Source organism: Lissotriton vulgaris, chromosome 4_1 (genome assembly GCF_964263255.1).
Source record: "Lissotriton vulgaris chromosome 4_1, aLisVul1.2, whole genome shotgun sequence".
In the NCBI taxonomy this organism is placed as follows: domain Eukaryota; kingdom Metazoa; phylum Chordata; class Amphibia; order Caudata; family Salamandridae; genus Lissotriton; species Lissotriton vulgaris.
The window spans coordinates 634,954,287-634,973,506 of NC_141691.1; the positions used below are offsets into that span (position 1 = coordinate 634,954,287).

Here is a 19,220-nt window from a genome sequence, read left to right on the forward strand (position 1 = left end):
AGCCCTTGCAATACGTTTTTTTACTTGACTAAAAGCTTTATAATGTTCTGGAGTCAAAGCAAATGGAGCCCCCTTTTTAAAAAGGGTTGCACAACAAGAGCGTACCCTCTCACAAACCTGGCATAGTATTCTCCTAAGACTAGAAACAAATGTAATGAGTCCTTGTCCTTTGTCCAAAGCACTAACAAGGTTTGCCTTGGGAAAAATACCATTCCAAGTAATCCTATGACCTAAGTAGTCAATCTCATTAACCAGAAACTTAAACTTGTCCTTACTTACTGTCAATCCCTTACTTTCCAACACTTAAAATCCATTATCCAAAATGATGTTATGCTGATCACATGTGTCTGCAAAGATCAAAATGTCGTCTTGAAAAGCCTGAACTCCTCTCAAGCCCTGAAATAATTTCTCTATACATTTTTGAAAAACACTGGCCCCTGATGCCAGCCCAGAGGGCATTCTCAAAAATCATAAAGACAGAACAGAGTGTTGAAAGCAGTGAGATCACTAGAGGTGTCATCAAGAACTACCTGATGGTAGGCGCATTTCAGATCAATCACGGAAAAGTACTTTGCTCTATTAACTGCCGCTAACAACGCCTGTATTTTAGACAAGGGGTAAGTATCCACCACAATGTTTTTATTCAAGTACCTAAGGTCCACAAGAGCGATAACAGGGGCAGAAACCCACTCAGGACTGTCTGTAGGCTTAATTATGTTTTCAGTACATGAAGCATCCAAATGAGATTTTAACTTCTGACGCACACCTAAAGGAACCATGCGAACCATGTGCTGAATAGGCACAGCTCCTGTTTTTAAGATTGATTTTGTAAGTAAAACCTTTAACCTGACCAACTTTATTCTGAAAAACTGTTTTTTCTTAAGCTACAATAGCATCCACACTTGACTTCTCAACAGTCACACTTTTGACTTTCATGTCCCTTAATTGAATTGGGCAATCCGTACTCGGACACACAATGACACCCAGCTTCCCCAGGTCATACAACCCTACTATGTTCTTACCATCAATAGCTACATAGATCTTTTTAACAACATTGTGCCCTTTAAACTTCAAATTCTCTTCAAAATAACCCAACATATGAATTTCAAAATTACCAAACGCCTTGGGATTAATATTAGTGTTTTTCAGCTTGACATCAACCCAATTTTCTTTTAAAAAAAGAAAACATCAGACAAAATAGTAATGGATGAGTCTGAGTCAGCCATAACTTCTAAAGCCACCTTCCCAATATGTACAACACCCAAAGGCACATTAAAAGGAACTCCAACATTACTGACAGTGTGATTAAACGAAGAATCATAAACAGTAAGAAGTAAGTTCTCTAAATCATGCTCAACATTAGATCTAGTATTAACCGTGGGATTAGGAATTTCTTTCGGTGCCCTGCACACATTCTGAAAGTGACCATACTTGCTACATTTTATACATTTCATCTTTAAATGAGGACAATTAGGACTATTCACCAGATGAAATTTTGACCCACACCTATAACAGCTATGTTTAGTGTCCCTTTCTACTCCTCTCCTGATTGAACTTTTAACAGACTGTATTGCACATACAGGAGAAAAAACCTTATTCTCATCAGTTGTGATGGCTTTGGCAGATTAAGTAGATATTTCTTTACCTCGGGCTAGGTCCAACACTTCAGCCAAAGTAGGATTACGACAGTCTAAAAGCCTCTCTTGCACTTTTTTAGTTAGATTCACAATTGAAAACAAAGTGGTCTCTTATGCAGAAATCAAGGTTGGCTCCAAACTCACAATTGGCAGGCAAAACTCTAAGGGCTGCAACCTACTCCTCAATTGATTCGTCCGCATGTTGTTTTATTTTATGAAAAGTATGTCTTTCTATCATAACTCTAGGCTCTTCTTCAAATTGTTTTTCCAATTTTGCTACTGTTGCCTTAAACACATTTCACCCATCACCTTGACCTCTTGATGCAGTTACAAGAATCGGATTTTCATCAAATATTTCTATGGCTGCTGTGCCCAGAAAACTAAATATAATCGCTTTCTTTCTGTCAGGAGAAAAACCATTCCCATCAATACCTACAATATAATTTTCAAATGGTTTAAACCATTTATTCCACCTCAACTTTGGCTTACCAGGAACCTGTAAGAAAATTGCAGGTTGAATATAGTACTGAGAAGTCCCCATGACTCAGTAAAATATCTCCCGGCGAACAAAGAGAAAAGAAAATAACAATAAGCAAGTATATATGTGCTACCAAACACAATTCCAGAAAAAGGAAGCAATAAGCATACAAGCACACATTCATGAGAAGCAAACAGCAAAAAAAAGGGCATTAAAATGCACATTTCATAAGTACTTGGGATAAGTTTGCATATCATTCAGATGATTAAGCCCCAAGAAAATAAATGAAGAAGTGTGTGTTTCAGTGTCGCTGACACACAGCCAAGAAACCGAGCTCCCTCGTTGAAGTGTGCGCACCTCTGAGATGCACAATCAGTATATGAAGATCGAATCAGATTTCCTGACGAAGAAAGCAAATAACTAATTTTCTCCACAATAGTGTGCGTATTACGGAAACGCACACGCTGCAGCTCCGATGACTTCACACTGCTGCTCCAATGAGGAAGGATCCAGTGAAGAACTAAAGATCTAGAATGCCTACAGCTTGCATATCAAGCAAGCACTGTGGAAAATGAAGTTCTTCCGTAAGCAACCAAATTGGGCGCCACGTAACGTGGTTTACGTCTGTTTGCTAGAGGAGATAGGTCGCACGCACATCTCCCAGCATCCAAGCAGACCTCACACATAGAATCTTCACCACAGAGACGCGAGCAGTCAGTCAAACGATGCAAGGTATCCCGTGCAGGAATCTTCGGCTCATGCAAGTATCCACGAGCACACCAGTCCTCAACTGCCAAAATGGTAATGAACTTCCCAAACGTTAAAGAGCATACATAAACAGTACCCTGAAAATCGCTGCACGATGAATCAGGAAAATAGAAAGCTTGGTCCTCCGATATCTGATAGTGGCTTTCAGCTTTATCTATATATATATAAAAACGAAAGTATGTCTGTCTGTCCTTTATGCATTACTACACCATTCATCCGATCACCATGAAACTTTGGGAAGTTGTTGAGTACACTTCCGCGAAGGTTTCTGTTAATTTCTTTTTTTTAAATCGGCCCCCAGGGCCCTCATAATCTTTCGAATACTGAAATAGACAGTGAATTTGCGAGAATCGTCGACAGTTATGACCCCCAAACGGAAATCGATTGGTCAATCTACATCAGAAGCACGAAAGAAAAAGGCATTACGAGCTTCAGAAACAGACGAGCAACGGGAAGCAAGATTAGAAGCTGTTCGAATACAAACTGCTCAAGCCCGTAATGCTGTTCGAATACAAACTGCTCAAGCCCGTAATTCTCGAACGAACGTGCAAAGAGAATCAAGATTGGAAGCCGATCGAGTACGCACTGCTAAAGCCCGTTCTTCTCAAACGAACAAGCAACGAGAATCAAGATTGGAAACAGATCGATTACGCACTGCTCAAGCCAGCTCAAATGAAACAGGAGAGCAACCAGAATCAAGATTGGAGAACGATCAATTACGCACTGCTCAAGCCCACTCGAATGAAACAGGAGAGCAAGCAGAATCAAGATTGGAAGCCAATCGAGGACGCACTGCTGAAGCCACACTTAGAAATGTTTTCAAAAATAAAATGAATAAGTTTCAATAACAATGAGACAATGTAAATTTAATGTTATCATAATGAATTTCCTTGAATTTCCTTTCTTCTGAGATCGCAGCAATGCGAGACGGGTAAGCTAGTGTGGAAATAAAAATATTAGGAAATCCTCTAGGACCGAGTATGAAAATACGGCCTTCATAAAACGGCCTTCAGGATAAAAATAAAACTGGCACAGTAGGTCATCACTAGCAACTAGTCACCATTGTAAAGAAGCGAGGGAGTCAATTTAAGTATTAAAATGAGATTATTTATTTTAGTGCCATAAAGTGACCCACTAGTGCAAGAGTAAAAGAAGTCCTGCTCCAGCAGACTCTAACCGCTTCTCCTCCAAGTTAAATAAACACAATTACATCAGTGAATTCCAAAGGACATAGACAAATTCCACATTACCTCACAACAGCCATGCAACAGAAAGTTGTTCCATGGTTAAACACTACATGAATTAACACAAACAAAAGGAGAAAAAGTAATATTTACTACAAGTTATAAACAAACTTTGACAATGGTAACCGATTCACACACAGTCTTTTTAAGAAATATGGAGCGATTTTACGACCCTGCTGCTGTGCGTCCCTTGCCTGACTGGCATCAAATAGGCTCAGAAAGCTCCAGTAGCCCCTCCCACTTTAGCTACTGGAGCGCTAACCAATGTGCAAGGCGGCATATGGTGTCGAAAGTGGGGAACTGACATTAGCAAGGGACTGTTCTTGAAAAAAGTACTTGGTGCTTCTGAGAAAAGTTTCCTAAATTATCATCAATAGTTATTTAAAAATAATAACTCACGCTTTCAACAGTTTAATCAATTAGCAATCGTAAACACTTGGATGAAATTGTTTCTTTGAGCTATGCCTTCAAAAGGTAGTTCTGGTTTGAACAACCATCTCCTGTCTCAAATGATTCCTCCCCTCTGACCATCAATACTATAATTTAGTTAATTGAAACAGTCGTCATTGCAGAGGACTTACGGCTTGTGTTCCTTAGAGACATAGGAATGACCACACTGCCATGGAGGATGGTAAAGTCTAGGGCAGAGCCCTAGAGGATGGTAAACTCTAAACACTTTCAACAAAAATTCTCAACAAAATCAATTGATATAAAATCCAAATGATCCGAATATATTGTGCTCTTTATTTTTTCAGAGTCCGTTATCAATGCCATGTTTTTTTAAATTTATTTAAAACATAACCGCCTTCCTTACATATCTTGTGAAGACATGCAAGCATACCCTTTGACACAAAGCATAACCATTGGCATACTTGTAAAGATAAATCATCAGCAGAAAGTGACCTTGCACATTTGAAAGAATAACCATCCTCTGAGGGTCAAAGAAGGATTCTTTTGCACAGTGTTGCAGTGACAGTAGTCCTAGTGAAGAGTGACATTTTGGTTAGGCACTTGAATATGTATTTCAGCCCAGAAAGCTGGACATCTGTTAGGAGGCAGATGTTTGGACGTGGAGCTTGTTTCCGGAAGGAGGGTTCCCCAAGCAGGGCTTCGTTTGACTGAGCCCGCCCATCTCTCCTCTGTTCAGTTTGCCTCACAGTTGGTTCTTCCTCTGCCAAGGGGGTGCATTACAGCTAACGCTGTAATTTTTCTGCTGTTCCTAAATGTGAAGTTTAGAAAATGTTCCGCTCCTACCAAAACGCCTGCCTGTTTTTCTATTTTCATGAATATGTCACCGTGCTAAAAGTTATAAATATGATAAATACTGAATTGATGAAATGATGAAATGCCTAATCTCTGATACTGCAGGTAAAGTTCTTCACGTGGAGCACATTGAACTTCTGTCCGAACAATATAAAGAGTTGAAAAAAGAAGTTACAGGGAAGGAACTTTTGAGCGGGACTTTGCACTTCACAGGTCAGTCAAACGACTGTTGACATTGTTGAATATTTTCATGGTACAGCAAATCACTTTTCAGTCCATTTCCTACCCATACAACAGCGTTCAGCATGGAAAAGTTTCAGTAGCAAATGTTTGTTTATATTGGTAATATTTTACTTTTAACTCCATGTTTAGTTCACCGTCTAAAGAATTTTCTAAACTTAAGATCGCTGGGAAAGGTTGTGTCCAAGAGTGGAGGTTGGCATGGGAAATGCTGTAAGTTTGAGATGGATGAAGTAGAAGACTTGTGGATTTTTGAGGTACCAAATAACTTGTGTTTATCGTATGCAGAGTACTCCCTTATGTCCACTTTTCATTCCTCAATAAGGTGGGCTTGGAGGCAGACCAGGGAAGTGGAGGAAAGTTAAAAATGACCATTATCTAATTAAGGCCCTATTTTTTCTCCTTGAAGCACCTACAGATACCCTACACCACCCGGTAGAATTTCCATCTGCTTTATTGGTTTTTGACATCGCAGAGGACCGCTTCTTAAAACGAAATCCATTTTTAGAAGATTAGCTATCCGTAGTTCTACATATTTCTTGGTTCCCTTGGAAAATATTATTGAGGTTCAATGTTCGAATAGTAAAAAAAGCGAAAACAGAAATTACATTATATTCAGCCACCCAGGGTGAGCAAGGCAAACTAATCAATCCACCATGTTGTGCCCGGAGAGATTGGCCAAGCCAGAAATGCATCAACATGTAACTTAGAAAACTACCAGAAATTGTTACCAAACGTAATATGGTTCCAGAAAGTCACACCCTACAGTTTGAAACGTTTATTGTCTCGAGAAGGGTCCATTTTAACATTATTTCCACACCAATCGCTTTCAAATCATCATGCCTCATGTAATCCAATTTGCTTGGTATTTTCCACAATCTTTCTAAGCAGTAATGCAATTAACCCCTTCAGTGCTGGTGACAAAGCCAGCTCGTCATGGACCTTCCCTGCGCTGCGCTTGTGACAAGGTCAACTCGTCATGAACTCAGGCATTTTCGATTTTTCAGCACACAGCGGGAAAACGCCTAGCACCCATGTGGTTAAATAAGATTAAGGGTTTGGGCAATTTTATATATAGAGATTTTGTTAAAGGCAATCTTTAAAAAACATCATCCCATCATGCGTAAAGTTTCATACTGTCCATGAACTTTTGAGCTAAGCCGGGTTCTGACCATTTGCATATCCCACATTCACCTCTTTTTGAGAGAACCTGTTTTCCATATTCACCAAGGCACCCACTTTAAACTCTTTTTTTGCCTATAAACAGTTTTCGTGTTAATTGTGTGCATCAATGTTATATATTTGCTCTAGGACTTGGATAGTAAATATTAGGTTGGTATACAAAACAGTCTGCATTTATGTTGCAGATGACTCTCCTCTTCAGATAAAAGCTTCCAATTTGAAGATGGTCTACAAGTGGTTGCAAAAAGGTTGATAGCAGGCTGAGAAAAGAAATTTCATTTTTGAAGGGTCATCGGGCAGACTGAATGATCTCAGCGTTTTGGCAAGAGACAGTTTTCATAATTGAACAATGTTAGTGTGGTAACGTAGACACCGTGATCTTTGTACTGGGTTCCACAAAAGGCTACCACACAATGTCAATCCAGACATGTCAAAGAGTCTTTTTCCAGTGATTTTGACAAGGACATCATAGTCTTTTGACATTAAAGATTAATGTAAGCAGCTATTTCACTCAAAGTTAAGGGGTTAACCGGGACATTCAGTGCTTCGCATGAGAGATAGAGGAAAAACCTTTCCTGAACGAAATTCTGATTTTCATCTTAACAATGCTGGATTTTGTCTTAAGGAACCAACTGAAGACTGTAAGAAATTAGTGTATTAGTTGAGGAGGGTAATAACCACCGATGGAGCCCCTTGCGGTCCAGGCACGATCAGGACTAGTTTTCAAGGGATTGCGGCTGCGTGGCATGCTGCAATATATATCTCTATACGCAGACGACTTGCTCCTCTTCTTGGACAATACTGAAGAGGCATTACAAGGTGCAACAGCTCTGCTGTCGCGTTATGGGGAGCTGTCGGGACTTACGGTTAACTGGGGCAAGACATGTCTCTTCCCTATCCGACCGTGTTTGAACCCACCGAGGTCAATTGGTGAGCTCACCTGGGAGCCGACCTGCCTCACTTATTTGGGGGTTCGGATCTATTATGACAACATAGATTTACTGGAGGGGAATGTGGGGCGCTGTATTAGGGCCCTGAAGGGGTGCATTGCGTTCTGGTCGACACTCCCTTTATCGGTCTTAGGAAGAATAGCATTACTCAAGATGGTGGCACTACCCAGATTGCTTTACTATTTCCGAACTTTGCCGATTTGGGTTCCACCGTGAATATTTAAAGAACTACGATCCCTGACCCTAGGCTTCCTATGGGGCAGCGGGAGAAGGTGAGTAGCGTTGACGACTTTGATGAGGCCTAAACCGGAGTGCGGATTGGTGATGCCTGATTTTGAACTCTATTATTTGGCGGCACAGCTGCAGGTTCTAACACAAGGTATAGCGCTGGAATTCAGGGGCGGACAAGGGATACAACATGTCCTACTTACATAGTCCTGCAGCAGAAACTTGATCTGAGGGACCTGACAATGGAAGAGCGGATCATGAGGCTCTGCTGGAATAGATGCCAGCGTAGAACAGGGGTAACCCCCCCGTACGCACCGGAGATTCCACTGGGAATGCTGACGGCGCTTCCACATGGGGGGGACTGGACTCCCCTATCGGACTGGGAACAACTAGGTATTCAAATGGTGGGGGATTTATACATGGATGGGGAACTGATGCCCTTTCAGGCGCTGGGAGATATGTATGGCCTCCCCAAGGGTGTCTTCCTGATTCATGCTGCGGTTAAGGCGGCGATCCGAAAACACTGGAGAGGTGGGCACACGGAACCTGTGACCTCATTGGCCTGCCAATATGTTGTAATGGCCGCTGGGACCTTTAAGGCAGTCACATGTCTCCAATCCAGGATGCTGCATGATGAACTGCGATTCAGAAAAGGGGGTGGTGATGAACAGAGTGTCTGAATTAAGCAGACCACTCTTACCCAGTCCAAAGATCAGGGCTTGATCCATCACCGTTTTTTAGCTCACTGCACCATCCCAGCTCAGAACCTGGCTACATGCAAATCTAGCCCTGATCTCTTGACTGGGTGAGAGCTTTCTGCTTAATTCAGAGACTCTGTCCCTCACCACCCCTTGTTGTAAATATTTTTGTCCACCCTAAGCGTGGAAGGGTATTCTCAGATGTGAGACCCTTGCTCATTGCACCATCAGGATTCAAGCAAACCGGGCCGAAGACGGCTGTAATGCCAGAAACCGGTCCCCGGGAGCTTGTTTCCTTCCCAGTGTAAGAATTGGCTTTTGTAGTTTGGTTTGCCCTGTTCCCATCATGCACTGGGACAGGAACAGACTAATTTGCATACAGCCAGGTTCTGAAACTGGGATGGTGCAGTGAGCTAAAAAACGGTGTTGGATCTAGCCCTGATCTCTTGACTGGGTGAGAGCTTTCTGCTTAATTCAGAGACTCTGTCCCTCACCACCCCTTGTTGTAAATATGCAGAAAGACTCTGAGCAGGAGCAGCTGCATATTTGGCCCAATAGCAATACACCTTCGTCAGATAGGTTCCAGTGCTCAGGAGGTATTTGGAACTAAAACGTTTCTAAGTTTTGCAAAAAGTCTGGAGTACACTTTGACAGCAGCCAAGGGTCCTGCACCTTGGGCCAGCATTTGGGGCCAAGACTCACTCTAGCAGAGGACAGCAGCAGGGACCAGTGCAGATCCATTTGGAAGTGGTCATTTGCAGAAAAGGCCTCTTGTAGCTTGTGTCCCTATAGCTTGAACAGGTCAGCCTTATGATTGTTGGAGTCCACTTTTTTGTCGTGGGTAGAAAGGGAGAGCAAGACCAATTTTCTAGGGTATTCTCAGGTCACACAGAGAAGGCCCAGGCCTTTTCTGTTCTTTCACAGGTCTAGAAAGTGCTCTGAGGAGGGTACTGGGGATGCCACATGTATGCCTGGCAACAGCCTCTAGGTGTAGAGAACACTTGAGTACTCCCTAACCAATGGGATAAAACCAATGGGATAAAAGTTTCCAGGGGTGACTCTACCTACTTTTGCAGCTTTCCTGTGTGCCTTACTGCAGACAATCCCAAAATGTCCCTTTCCATGTAAAACCAAGATGGCAGAAACTTCCTTCCCCTTTGCAGAGCCCCTCTGCCCACCCCAGAGGTGTGATCAAGGGAATGAGCAACCCCTTCTCTGTGATGCCGTACCCACTGGGATTAATGCTTGCATAACTAGAGGAACAAAGAAGGACCCTGCCCAGGTGCCGGCTAACATTTCCCTGTTACAGGATATGCCTCATTGAAGTTATGCCTCATTGAAGTTATTCAAGTTTCTGGGCACAGCCTAGCGGGTCATCCTGCCAGAGGAACAAGCACACTTTCAAACATCGAAGGCCTTTGTCCTGCTCAGTTTTTGCACCTCATCAACACGGCTATTCAGGTGACAGCTGGGGTCGATGCAAATGAGCCTTCCAGAGGCTTCAGGCAAGGAGAAGGTAATTTTCTAAAAGTACATTTTTCAAAATATTTATTACAAATCTTACTTTGACAGTGTATCAGGCTTGTCATAAATATTCCAAAAGATCCACAAATTAAATTTGTGGTCGCTTCTTATGGAACAGCCAATCCTGATACAGTGAAAATAGATTTTGGGGCCTTTGCACTATATGGAAATGTTCAACATTGAACGTTTACATGGCCTACTTTTAAATTCCATCCACCCCTCCTTATGGGCAGTAAGACTTACTAAATGAATATACAGAGGCTACAAAGGGTAGGCTTGCTGTAGTGTTAGAAGTGTCAGTACAGTAGGTGGCACAATGGGTGCTGCATCCCACTGGTGACATTTAACTTGGAGGCTCTGGGTACACTTTTACCATACAGTAGGGGCTAAATATGCCAATTAGGAGTATGCCAATTTCATCATGTTGAAAGGGGGAGAACAGGTCATTTACTTCTACTCAGCAGGGGTAAAGCGTGCAAAGTTCTACAGCCCAGAAAACAGTCCAGGCAAAAATCTGGGGGTACACCAGGTAAAAGATGGTATTTCCAACAAGAATCTTCAGCAATCTTTTTGAGTGGTCCTATCTTGATATATGGAAATGTCATGCTTACACCTCCGTACACACAAATGAATAGTCAGTGCTCAGCTAAATGAAGGTGGTATAGGGTTTAATTTGAATCAAATCTCACAAATGGTAGTGCACCGAAAAGTTACAGTCTGCGTTTTGTTCAACACATGTGAACTCCCTCAGGGCATTTAACATTCTATGTCAATTTGGTATTGGTCCTTTGCATACATGCAATCCCCACATTTCTAACCGATTTCAATTCCTTAATTGGTTTTGGCTATTAAGCCCCATGGTTGACACCTCGATACATGTCTTCGACCATGAAACTGCCTTGGCGTACAGTCTTGTGTCTCGGAAAAATATCATCCTGTCTCATTTTTTCTGATACATATTTTTATTAAAAAGTAGCAAATTACAGGTATTGGCATGTACACATCATGACATTTCCGCAAAGCCATATCAATACATTAAAAGTCAGGAAAATACTGTGCGTAGTACTTAGCATTCCCAGCTTATACCTGCGGGAAAATAGGCACAATGGCTTAAGAATCTCTCAAACTCTCACTCCCCCTTCCCATTTGCTCCATTAACTCAAACAATTGTAGAAAAGGAGAAAGATGAGAAAAAGTGGGGTGTAAACTGGATGGAGAGTCAGAATTGAAGATGTGGAGTGTTGTGAGAAGGTGTCATTGTGTGTACAATCTATTGGTGGTGTCATTTTGGATGCCGAAGACGCGATTTAAAACTGGAAAAGGTACAGAGCCCTAGTAGTAGGAGGACACACCATCAGTGGAAGGCTTGGGTAAAGATATTTAGGCGGGTCTGGTGGCGCAGTGGACAAATGCATCCACAGCAGGGACCTGTGTTCAACCTCATGGTCACAGGTTCTAATCCTGGTGGGTCCACTCAGCCTTTCATCCATCTGAGGTCGATAAAATGAGTACCATTGAGTTGGGTGACAATATACATCTGTTATTCAGCGCCTTGAGACTTTCGGGTGATACGTGCGCTATACAAAAGTACATGTTATGTTATCATGTTATATGACACCAATGGACCCCACCTGTATTCGTAGTTCTTGTAATCATCTTTAAAGATATCTGCAATTCTCTCCATTTTGAGCGCTCTCTAGTGGCGGGCATGCCATAGGGTCAATGCAGGTATGATTTTTTTCTTCCATGCTGCTGCAATTGCAGTTTTATCCGCCCCAAGACAGGCCCTCATAATCGCCTGATCCCCCTTTGTCTGGTACTGTAAGCAGGAATCTCTGAATCCCAATAGTGCAAAATCTAGTGTGACTGGACATGTCTTTGATTTGTACTAGAATCTCCGCCCAAAAGGGACGAATTGTTGGGAAATCCCAACAAATGTGATGAAAGTCCCCTAATAGACCACAGTCCCTCCAGCATACCCCAGAGACCTCTGTGAAGATTGTTTGTATTCTTGTGGGATAGAGATACTAATCATAGTCTTGTAGTGTGCTTCCTGCAAACCCATAAAGTGGTTATTCCTGGTAATATGCCTCCAGAGATATCTACACTGTTCCTCCGTTATCTCCCTCCCAGAAGCCTATTTTGTTGTGCCACAGGGAGTGCCATGCGGGAGCAATAGCGCATATAGGAAGATGATCACCAATTCCGAGGATCCCACCCTCCGCACAAGGTTTCTATGGGCGTAAATTCACGTGTGGCTGCTTCTCTAACCAAGAGATGTTACGCCCAATGTTTAAGCTGGAGGTAGTGAAAATACTCCGAGGAGGTATATGAAAGGTGCACTGGCAATGCTCGGAAGTCAGCATGTCATAATTATGGAAGAGATCGGACAGTGTCAAACAGCCACACTCCCACCAAGAGTTAAAGGGTCCCAGCCAGACCGCCAGGGGAACTTTGGGTTAAAGTGGATCGGAGTGTAGAGGGAGGGAAATGTCATCTACTCTGTTGCCCCTATGACTGTATCCAATAGCTTGAGAGTGGTCCTAGTGGGGGTACTCAGATATGTGTTCCGGGGTTTGTCCTTTCTTGGCTTCCAAAGCATGTCCCAAATCGTCCTGCCTATCGCCCCAAGCAAGTGCAGCCAATGTTTGTGCGATTCCCTCAGGGACCACTTGGTAATCACCTGCAATTGTGTTGCCTTATAGTACAGTAGAGCGTAGAGTAGAGAAAGCAAGGCAGGGCCACCCCTCCCTCTTCAGTCGTCTTATGAGGGTGAAGGGTAAACGCTCCCTCCCATTCTGCCAGATATAACGGGTAATTAAAGTTCATAGTTTGAGGAGAGAGTCTCGCTTTAGGTCTATGGGGAGCTCTGGGAACAGATACAGTACTTTCGGGAGAACCATCATTTTAACCACATGAATGTGGCCCAGCCACAAGATGTATAAGGGCTTTCAGCATTTAAGGTCCTGTTGCAACTGGAGTAGTGAGCTGGATAATTTTCCCTATACAGCCTCTTGAGGTTGGCTGTGATCTTGATGCCTAGATGCATAAGACTGTGTTTAGCCCACTGGAAGTGAGAAGCCTTTACCAGTGAGATCATCTCCCCCCTCTGGGAAAGTAAGATTTAATATGAACGACTTGGACTGATTGACTAGGAAGCCTGCCACCCTCTCAAAAGTAACGAAGACAGTGTCTCGTCCCCCTGCCCAAGGGGATCTCCGATGAGCTGACTCCGTTAACCATCACCCTGGGTTGTGGTTGGGTGTAGTTAGCTCTAATCATTGTAATAAAGACTTCGCAGAACCCGAAGCACCAAAGCGTGTAAAAAGAAAGGACCAATCCACCCTATCAAATGTTTTTTCTGCATCAAACCCCAACAATATTGCCGGGATTCGGTGTCTCAACACCTTTTCGAGTAAATGAAGTACCTGTTGAATGTTATTATGGGTTTGTCTGCCTTTCATGAAGCCCGATTGGTGTAGGTTGATGAGTTCCAGCATCATGTCTTCTAATCTAGTTGCCAGAATCCTAGAATACAGTTTGGCATACAAGTTTAGCGATACTATTGGCTGATAAGAAGAACAGAGTTGCAAGTTTTTCTCTGCTTTCGGTATCACCGTGATTAGGGCTTCACACATCGACAGGGTAACAGCTGTACCGGCTGCTATAGAGTTAAGGAGGTGGGTACGGTGCAGTGTAATCTCTGGGGCAAATGTTCTATAAAAATGAGCTGTCAAGCCGTCGGGCCCTGGAGATTTATGAGGTGTCAACGTCCAAATTGCTAGCTGCACTTCTGCGTCAGTAATAGGTGCTCCCAGGAGAGCATTCTGGGTGGGGTGACTTGTGGTAGATCAATCGAGTCAAAGTAGGCTATCTGGGCTGTGCTATCTGCGGTGTTGGCTCGGTATAGCTCACCGTAAAACGCTCCAAATAACCTGGCTTTACCCTTGTCCGAGCTTTCAGTATTTCCCCCTTTTCACAGATCCCCACTATGTATTCCTTTTCTCTTCTCCCTCAGTTGCCTTATGAGATGTGGCCCAACTTTATTCCCGTGTTCGCGAAGCAGGCATACAAATGTGAGTTCTTCTCTGTTGATATAGATTGCATTAGTTTTCCCTTTCAGTGCAGTCCGTTTAAGTTGAAGGATGCGTAAGGATGTTAATGTGCTCGTACACTTTTCTGAGCTCTGCCTCTAGGGCTGTCCACTCCCTCGTCCTTTGCTTGTTTAAGGCGAAATTCGAGTTCCAAGCATTTACCCCTCAATACCGCCTTGAAGTAATCCAAGTTATTCGAGGGAGTGGTGTCCTATGGCAGATTCAATTGGAAATATTTGATTGCTGCTCATAAGCCATTGCGTAATAGCAAGTTGGGTAGGTAGGTAAGAACCACCTCGAAGATCCGATTGCGTGGACCCTGCAGGTAAGACAGACGGATACGGGTCATGATCTGAGAATGTGATCGGGAGGATCTTTGCCGCTTGCAAGGCACCCAAGAGGCCTTGACTGTGAAATACTTAGTCTAGGTAGTTGTATGTCTGGTGTACATGAGAAACGAAGGAGAAGTCCTTTGTGGTGGGGTGGAGAGTTCTCCAGGCATCTCTGAGCTCCATTATATGAATGGCCTGTTTAGCCCCTTTTGGGAAACTTCTAGTGGGGATGCGGTATGAGTGGGTATTATCAAGGGTGGAGTGCCATGTAAGATTAAGGTCCCCCATGAGTACCACCGGACCCCCTGCAAACCCTCCCACCATTTTTAACAAAGTGGTGACAAAGACAAGTTGGCCAGTGTTTGGAGGATATGCTGATACAAATGTGCATTTAATCTTTTGAGATGTGTTTCTAGCAGCATCACAACATCCACTTGGTGATCTATCAAGTATTTCCAGACCTTCTGGCGCTTAAGTGGGGACTTCAGGCCTTTCACGTTCCAGGAGACTACAGTAACCATTTTAACCTATTAAGGAATTTCAGGGGGGGTCTCGGTCAGAGCCCCACTGCCAAGGCTAAATGATAGCAGCAGTATATGGAAGCACTGCTCCTTGCATCCACAGTATGTGAGGCCGAACAGTGCCACTGACCCCCAGGGACCTCACATGGTCCAGTGCGTCCCCACTGGCCAGAGATCAGGTGTCATTCAACCCTCTCAAGTGTCCCAGGGCAAAGTGCTGTTTTCCAAGTCTTCACTCTGCAGCAGGGCCAGTTGTAGTTGGGCAGGGAGGTCCTGCATCTTGCCATTAGTATCTATTGTGCATTTGCCGAGCCCTTGAGATTGGGCCTCTACCTCAAGTAGCCTGGTGCCAATGGAGTCCACATAGTGTAGGATGGAGGCCAGGCGGTTGGTGAGGTCTGCTTTAAACTAATCCATTGAGACGGTCATGTCCATCCTTAGTTCCGAGCGTAGTTCAGTTTTGAACTCTCTCAAAGAAGCCAGTAGGTCTTCCTTAGTAAGCACCAGGTCTTTCCTTGTTTCTCTGGGTATCCTTGTTCTCAGCAGGGGCAAAGTAACTGGACACTCTATTTAAGTTCTTTTTGGTGGCATAACAGCAGCAAGACGCTCCACCGCATGCGATAGGCCGGACTGATGCCTTTTACCTTGGCTCTGAGTAGGAGAGTTGGGCGCCTTCCTGACTCCCCTAGGGAGGGTTCGTCCCGAATGTGCATTAAGAATTTCTCTCCAGGCCCCAGTTAAACACTCCCCGTGGCGCTCGCCATGACAGGGTCAGACAGGGTGAAGCTTTAACTTTGGCGCTACTGCGCTGAGTTCGTACCGCTGTCTCACTGATTACATGCCTCGAGATGCTCAGTTGTCTCAACATAGGTGTTCGGGGAGCCATGCTATGGGCCCCCCCTTCTGTACGCTGCCGCTGCCTCATGATACTGCCATGTTGGAATCAGGCAACGCCGCCTTCCACCTCCCATGCTGTCTCCTACCTCATGTGGCGAAGACTTCGTTTATTGGCTCCCGCCGCGTCAGTCTGAGGGTGCTTGTGGTCAAGCCGATGCCTCCCACTCGCCACTTCACGTTTCTCATGGCATCGGGACTCCGTTCCCTCTTGACCGTGGACAAACGTGCTCCTGCTCGTGGGTGCCATCACCGGGTGACTGCAGGATTGGGTAATTCGCTTCCCCCTGGGATGCTCCGTGTCTGGCTCAGTCCTCTTGCGTCTTCGGAATTGTGCTGAAGATAAATGGGTTCCACCTCCTGACGTCCCCAGTGTCTGGAATTGTATATACAGAGCACTAGGATAGTCAAGCGAGGGAGGGAAAGGAAGGGGACAGCGGGGAGGGAGATCTATAACAACAATAACAAATGCACATAATACCAGGATGAATATGTGTCATGAAAATTCGCTTCCATTACCTCAAATAACAACAATTTGGTATACTCCCTACCTGAAAAGGAAAATGTAGTGCTTTGTACATAAGAAGAGATAAGGAGACTTCAGGAGATATCAGACCACTAGAAAGAGACAACAATCATTGATTAACATTGTATTCTGAGCGTAAACATATGTTAAAAATGTGCGCCACTACCTACCAACACATCAGGTGTGATATCTTAGGACTGATCTCCTGTAAATCCCCATTAAGTCTTTCTTCTATCATGAAACAAAAAGAACAGGTTGCGAAGAAAAGAAAAGCAGGTAAGCACAGCAAGGTACGATAAATCCTGTAGCGTCTTCTGTACTTTAGGGGTTATCACATTAACTCAACTCTGAATAGTCTGTGAAGTCCTTCATCCAATATGATACAGTTCTATGGTTTCTTTGAGGGTACAATGTGAATAGCTTGAGCACCAAATGTCAATAATAGTCCCGCTCACTGCACCCAAAGAATCGTGTTGATCCACACGATATTAGTGCTGTTCTCGTGGTACTCCACACGAAGACAACAATGACTGTCTCCGATTACACAACCTAAAACATAGTTCCGAAATGAGCGCTATTAACCAGAAGGCGCTCACAAACACCATAGACAGAAAGTAACACTGGTTCCAAAGCCAGCAACATATGCAGAGTAGCGCAACACGCCACTCTTGAACAACAGCGCGATAGGAGATTTCCCACGCACAACGGCGACCTCGAGATAACAGGGAGGCAGAGCACAGAATCCACAGGACTTACCCCGATTCAGATGTTCGTGGAGTCACAGCAAAAGCAAGAATAATCGACAATGCCGGGTCCCGCTGTTCCATACTTATTTCCTGGTCATGTGACCGCGTCACACGTCGCTTACGTCCCGGGCATGATGGGATTTGTAGTTCCATGCCCTGGAACTTAGGTAAACCAATGCAAACAAGGTCAGCGTTACAACATACCAGTGAATCATAACAGTACATAGCCCTTTACGAGGAAGGCTGACCAGATCCCGGCTTACCTGGATTCATCCGGTGGAAGTTCGCCACTAAACGTGGGGAATGAACCGCCCCTGCAGGTTCCCAAGAGTTCTCCTCATGTCCATAACCCTTCCAAGAGATCAAATAGTGCACACGACCCCTCACTCTCTTGGAATCCAGCACCCGCTGTACCTCATACTCCTGTTCTTGGTGTACCCACACAGGTGAAGGGGTCCTCCTAACAGGACAAAGTGAGGGCTTCAAGAGGGATACATGGAACACAGAGTGAATCCTGAGATGCGTTGGCAACTGTAGTTTCACCGCCACAGGGTTAACATGCTTTATCACCCGATATGGGCCAATGAATCTGGGATTGAATACACTATGCTTCTTGAACCTGATGTATCTAGTGGATAACCACACCCTCTCCCCCTTCTTGTACACCGGACAAGGACGTCTACGCTTGTCTGCCTGGGTCTTGTACCTAGACTTGGCTCGCAAGAGATTCGAGCGTGTGGCAAGTAGGATCTTGCGGACGCGCAACAATCTATCCCTGACGTCCTGCAATTGTGTGTTGGTACTGAGAATCAACAGTGGGTTAAACCTAGGATGGTGACCATATGAACAGAAAAATGGGGTATGTAGTGTGGAAGAGTGTTGCGTGCTGTTGTATGCTATCTCCGCCACCCACAACCAATCCACCCAGGCATCGGTGTTATCCTGCACATAACACCGCAGATATTGTTTAAGTGTTTGGTTCAGCCGGTCTGTTTGCCCATCGGTTTGGGGGTGAAAGCTAGTAGAGAGGGACGAGGAAATCTGCAATTCTGCACACCATGTTTTCCAAAAACGAGCTGTGAATTGAGCTCCCCTATCAGAGACTATAACCCTGGGGAGACCATGTAGACGCACAACATGCACAAGAAGGAGATGCGCCAATTGCCCTGCAGTGGGAACTTGTTTACATGCAATAAAATGTCCCATTTTAGTGAGATAGTCTATAACCACTATAATGGCCGTATTTCCTTGGTCCTTGGGGAGGCCCACAATGAAGTTAACGGAGAATCTTTCCCACGGCAAATCAGGAGTGGGCATAGGTTGCAACAACCCTTGTGGTTGTTGCCTGTCTGCTTTCATTTGAGCGCATTTCACACATTTCCTCACCCATTCTTGCACATCAGGACGTATGGAGGGCCACCAAAACTGTCGCAAGGCCTTTTCCAATGTTTTAGCATACCCTGTATGTCCTGCACAAGGACTATCGTGACACCATGAAAATATGATCTTCCGTAAAGCTGTAGTGGGGACCAACACCTGTGGCCCTTTCATGGGTACTCCATGTTTCAGCTTCCAGTCCTTGTGATGTCTCAACCAAGTTCTCCCAGTACAAGTTTGAACTCCTGATTTCACACGTTCCAGGAAATCTTCCGTCCGTGTTACGCACATCACATTAGAGGGGTTGATTATGGCTCTCTCCGGGGTCACAGCGTGCATAGATGGATTTTCTTGACGCGTTAAGGCATCCGCCCTCTTGTTGTTTGTCCCAGGCCTGTAGGTCAACTTGAAATAGAATTCTTCAAAGAATAGCATCCATCGCAACTGCCTAGGTGTGAGATGGCGTGCAGATCGCATATACTGTAAATTGCGATGATCCGTGAAGACCATTACCTGAT

The 19,220-nt window shown here is 44.3% G+C and overlaps 1 protein-coding gene across 5 annotated transcripts in view; it reads left to right on the forward strand.

The window, feature by feature from the left end:
* The window catches only part of BLVRA (biliverdin reductase A), a 274,998-nt gene that overhangs the window by 224,502 nt on the left and 31,276 nt on the right, over positions 1-19,220 (forward strand). For all 5 annotated transcript variants that reach the window (XM_086964880.1, XM_086964878.1, XM_086964877.1 and 2 more), the window contains one exon: positions 5,496-5,603. In XM_086964880.1, the coding sequence (XP_086821006.1) occupies positions 5,496-5,603 (108 nt within the window). The remainder of the gene's footprint in view (positions 1-5,495; positions 5,604-19,220) is intronic.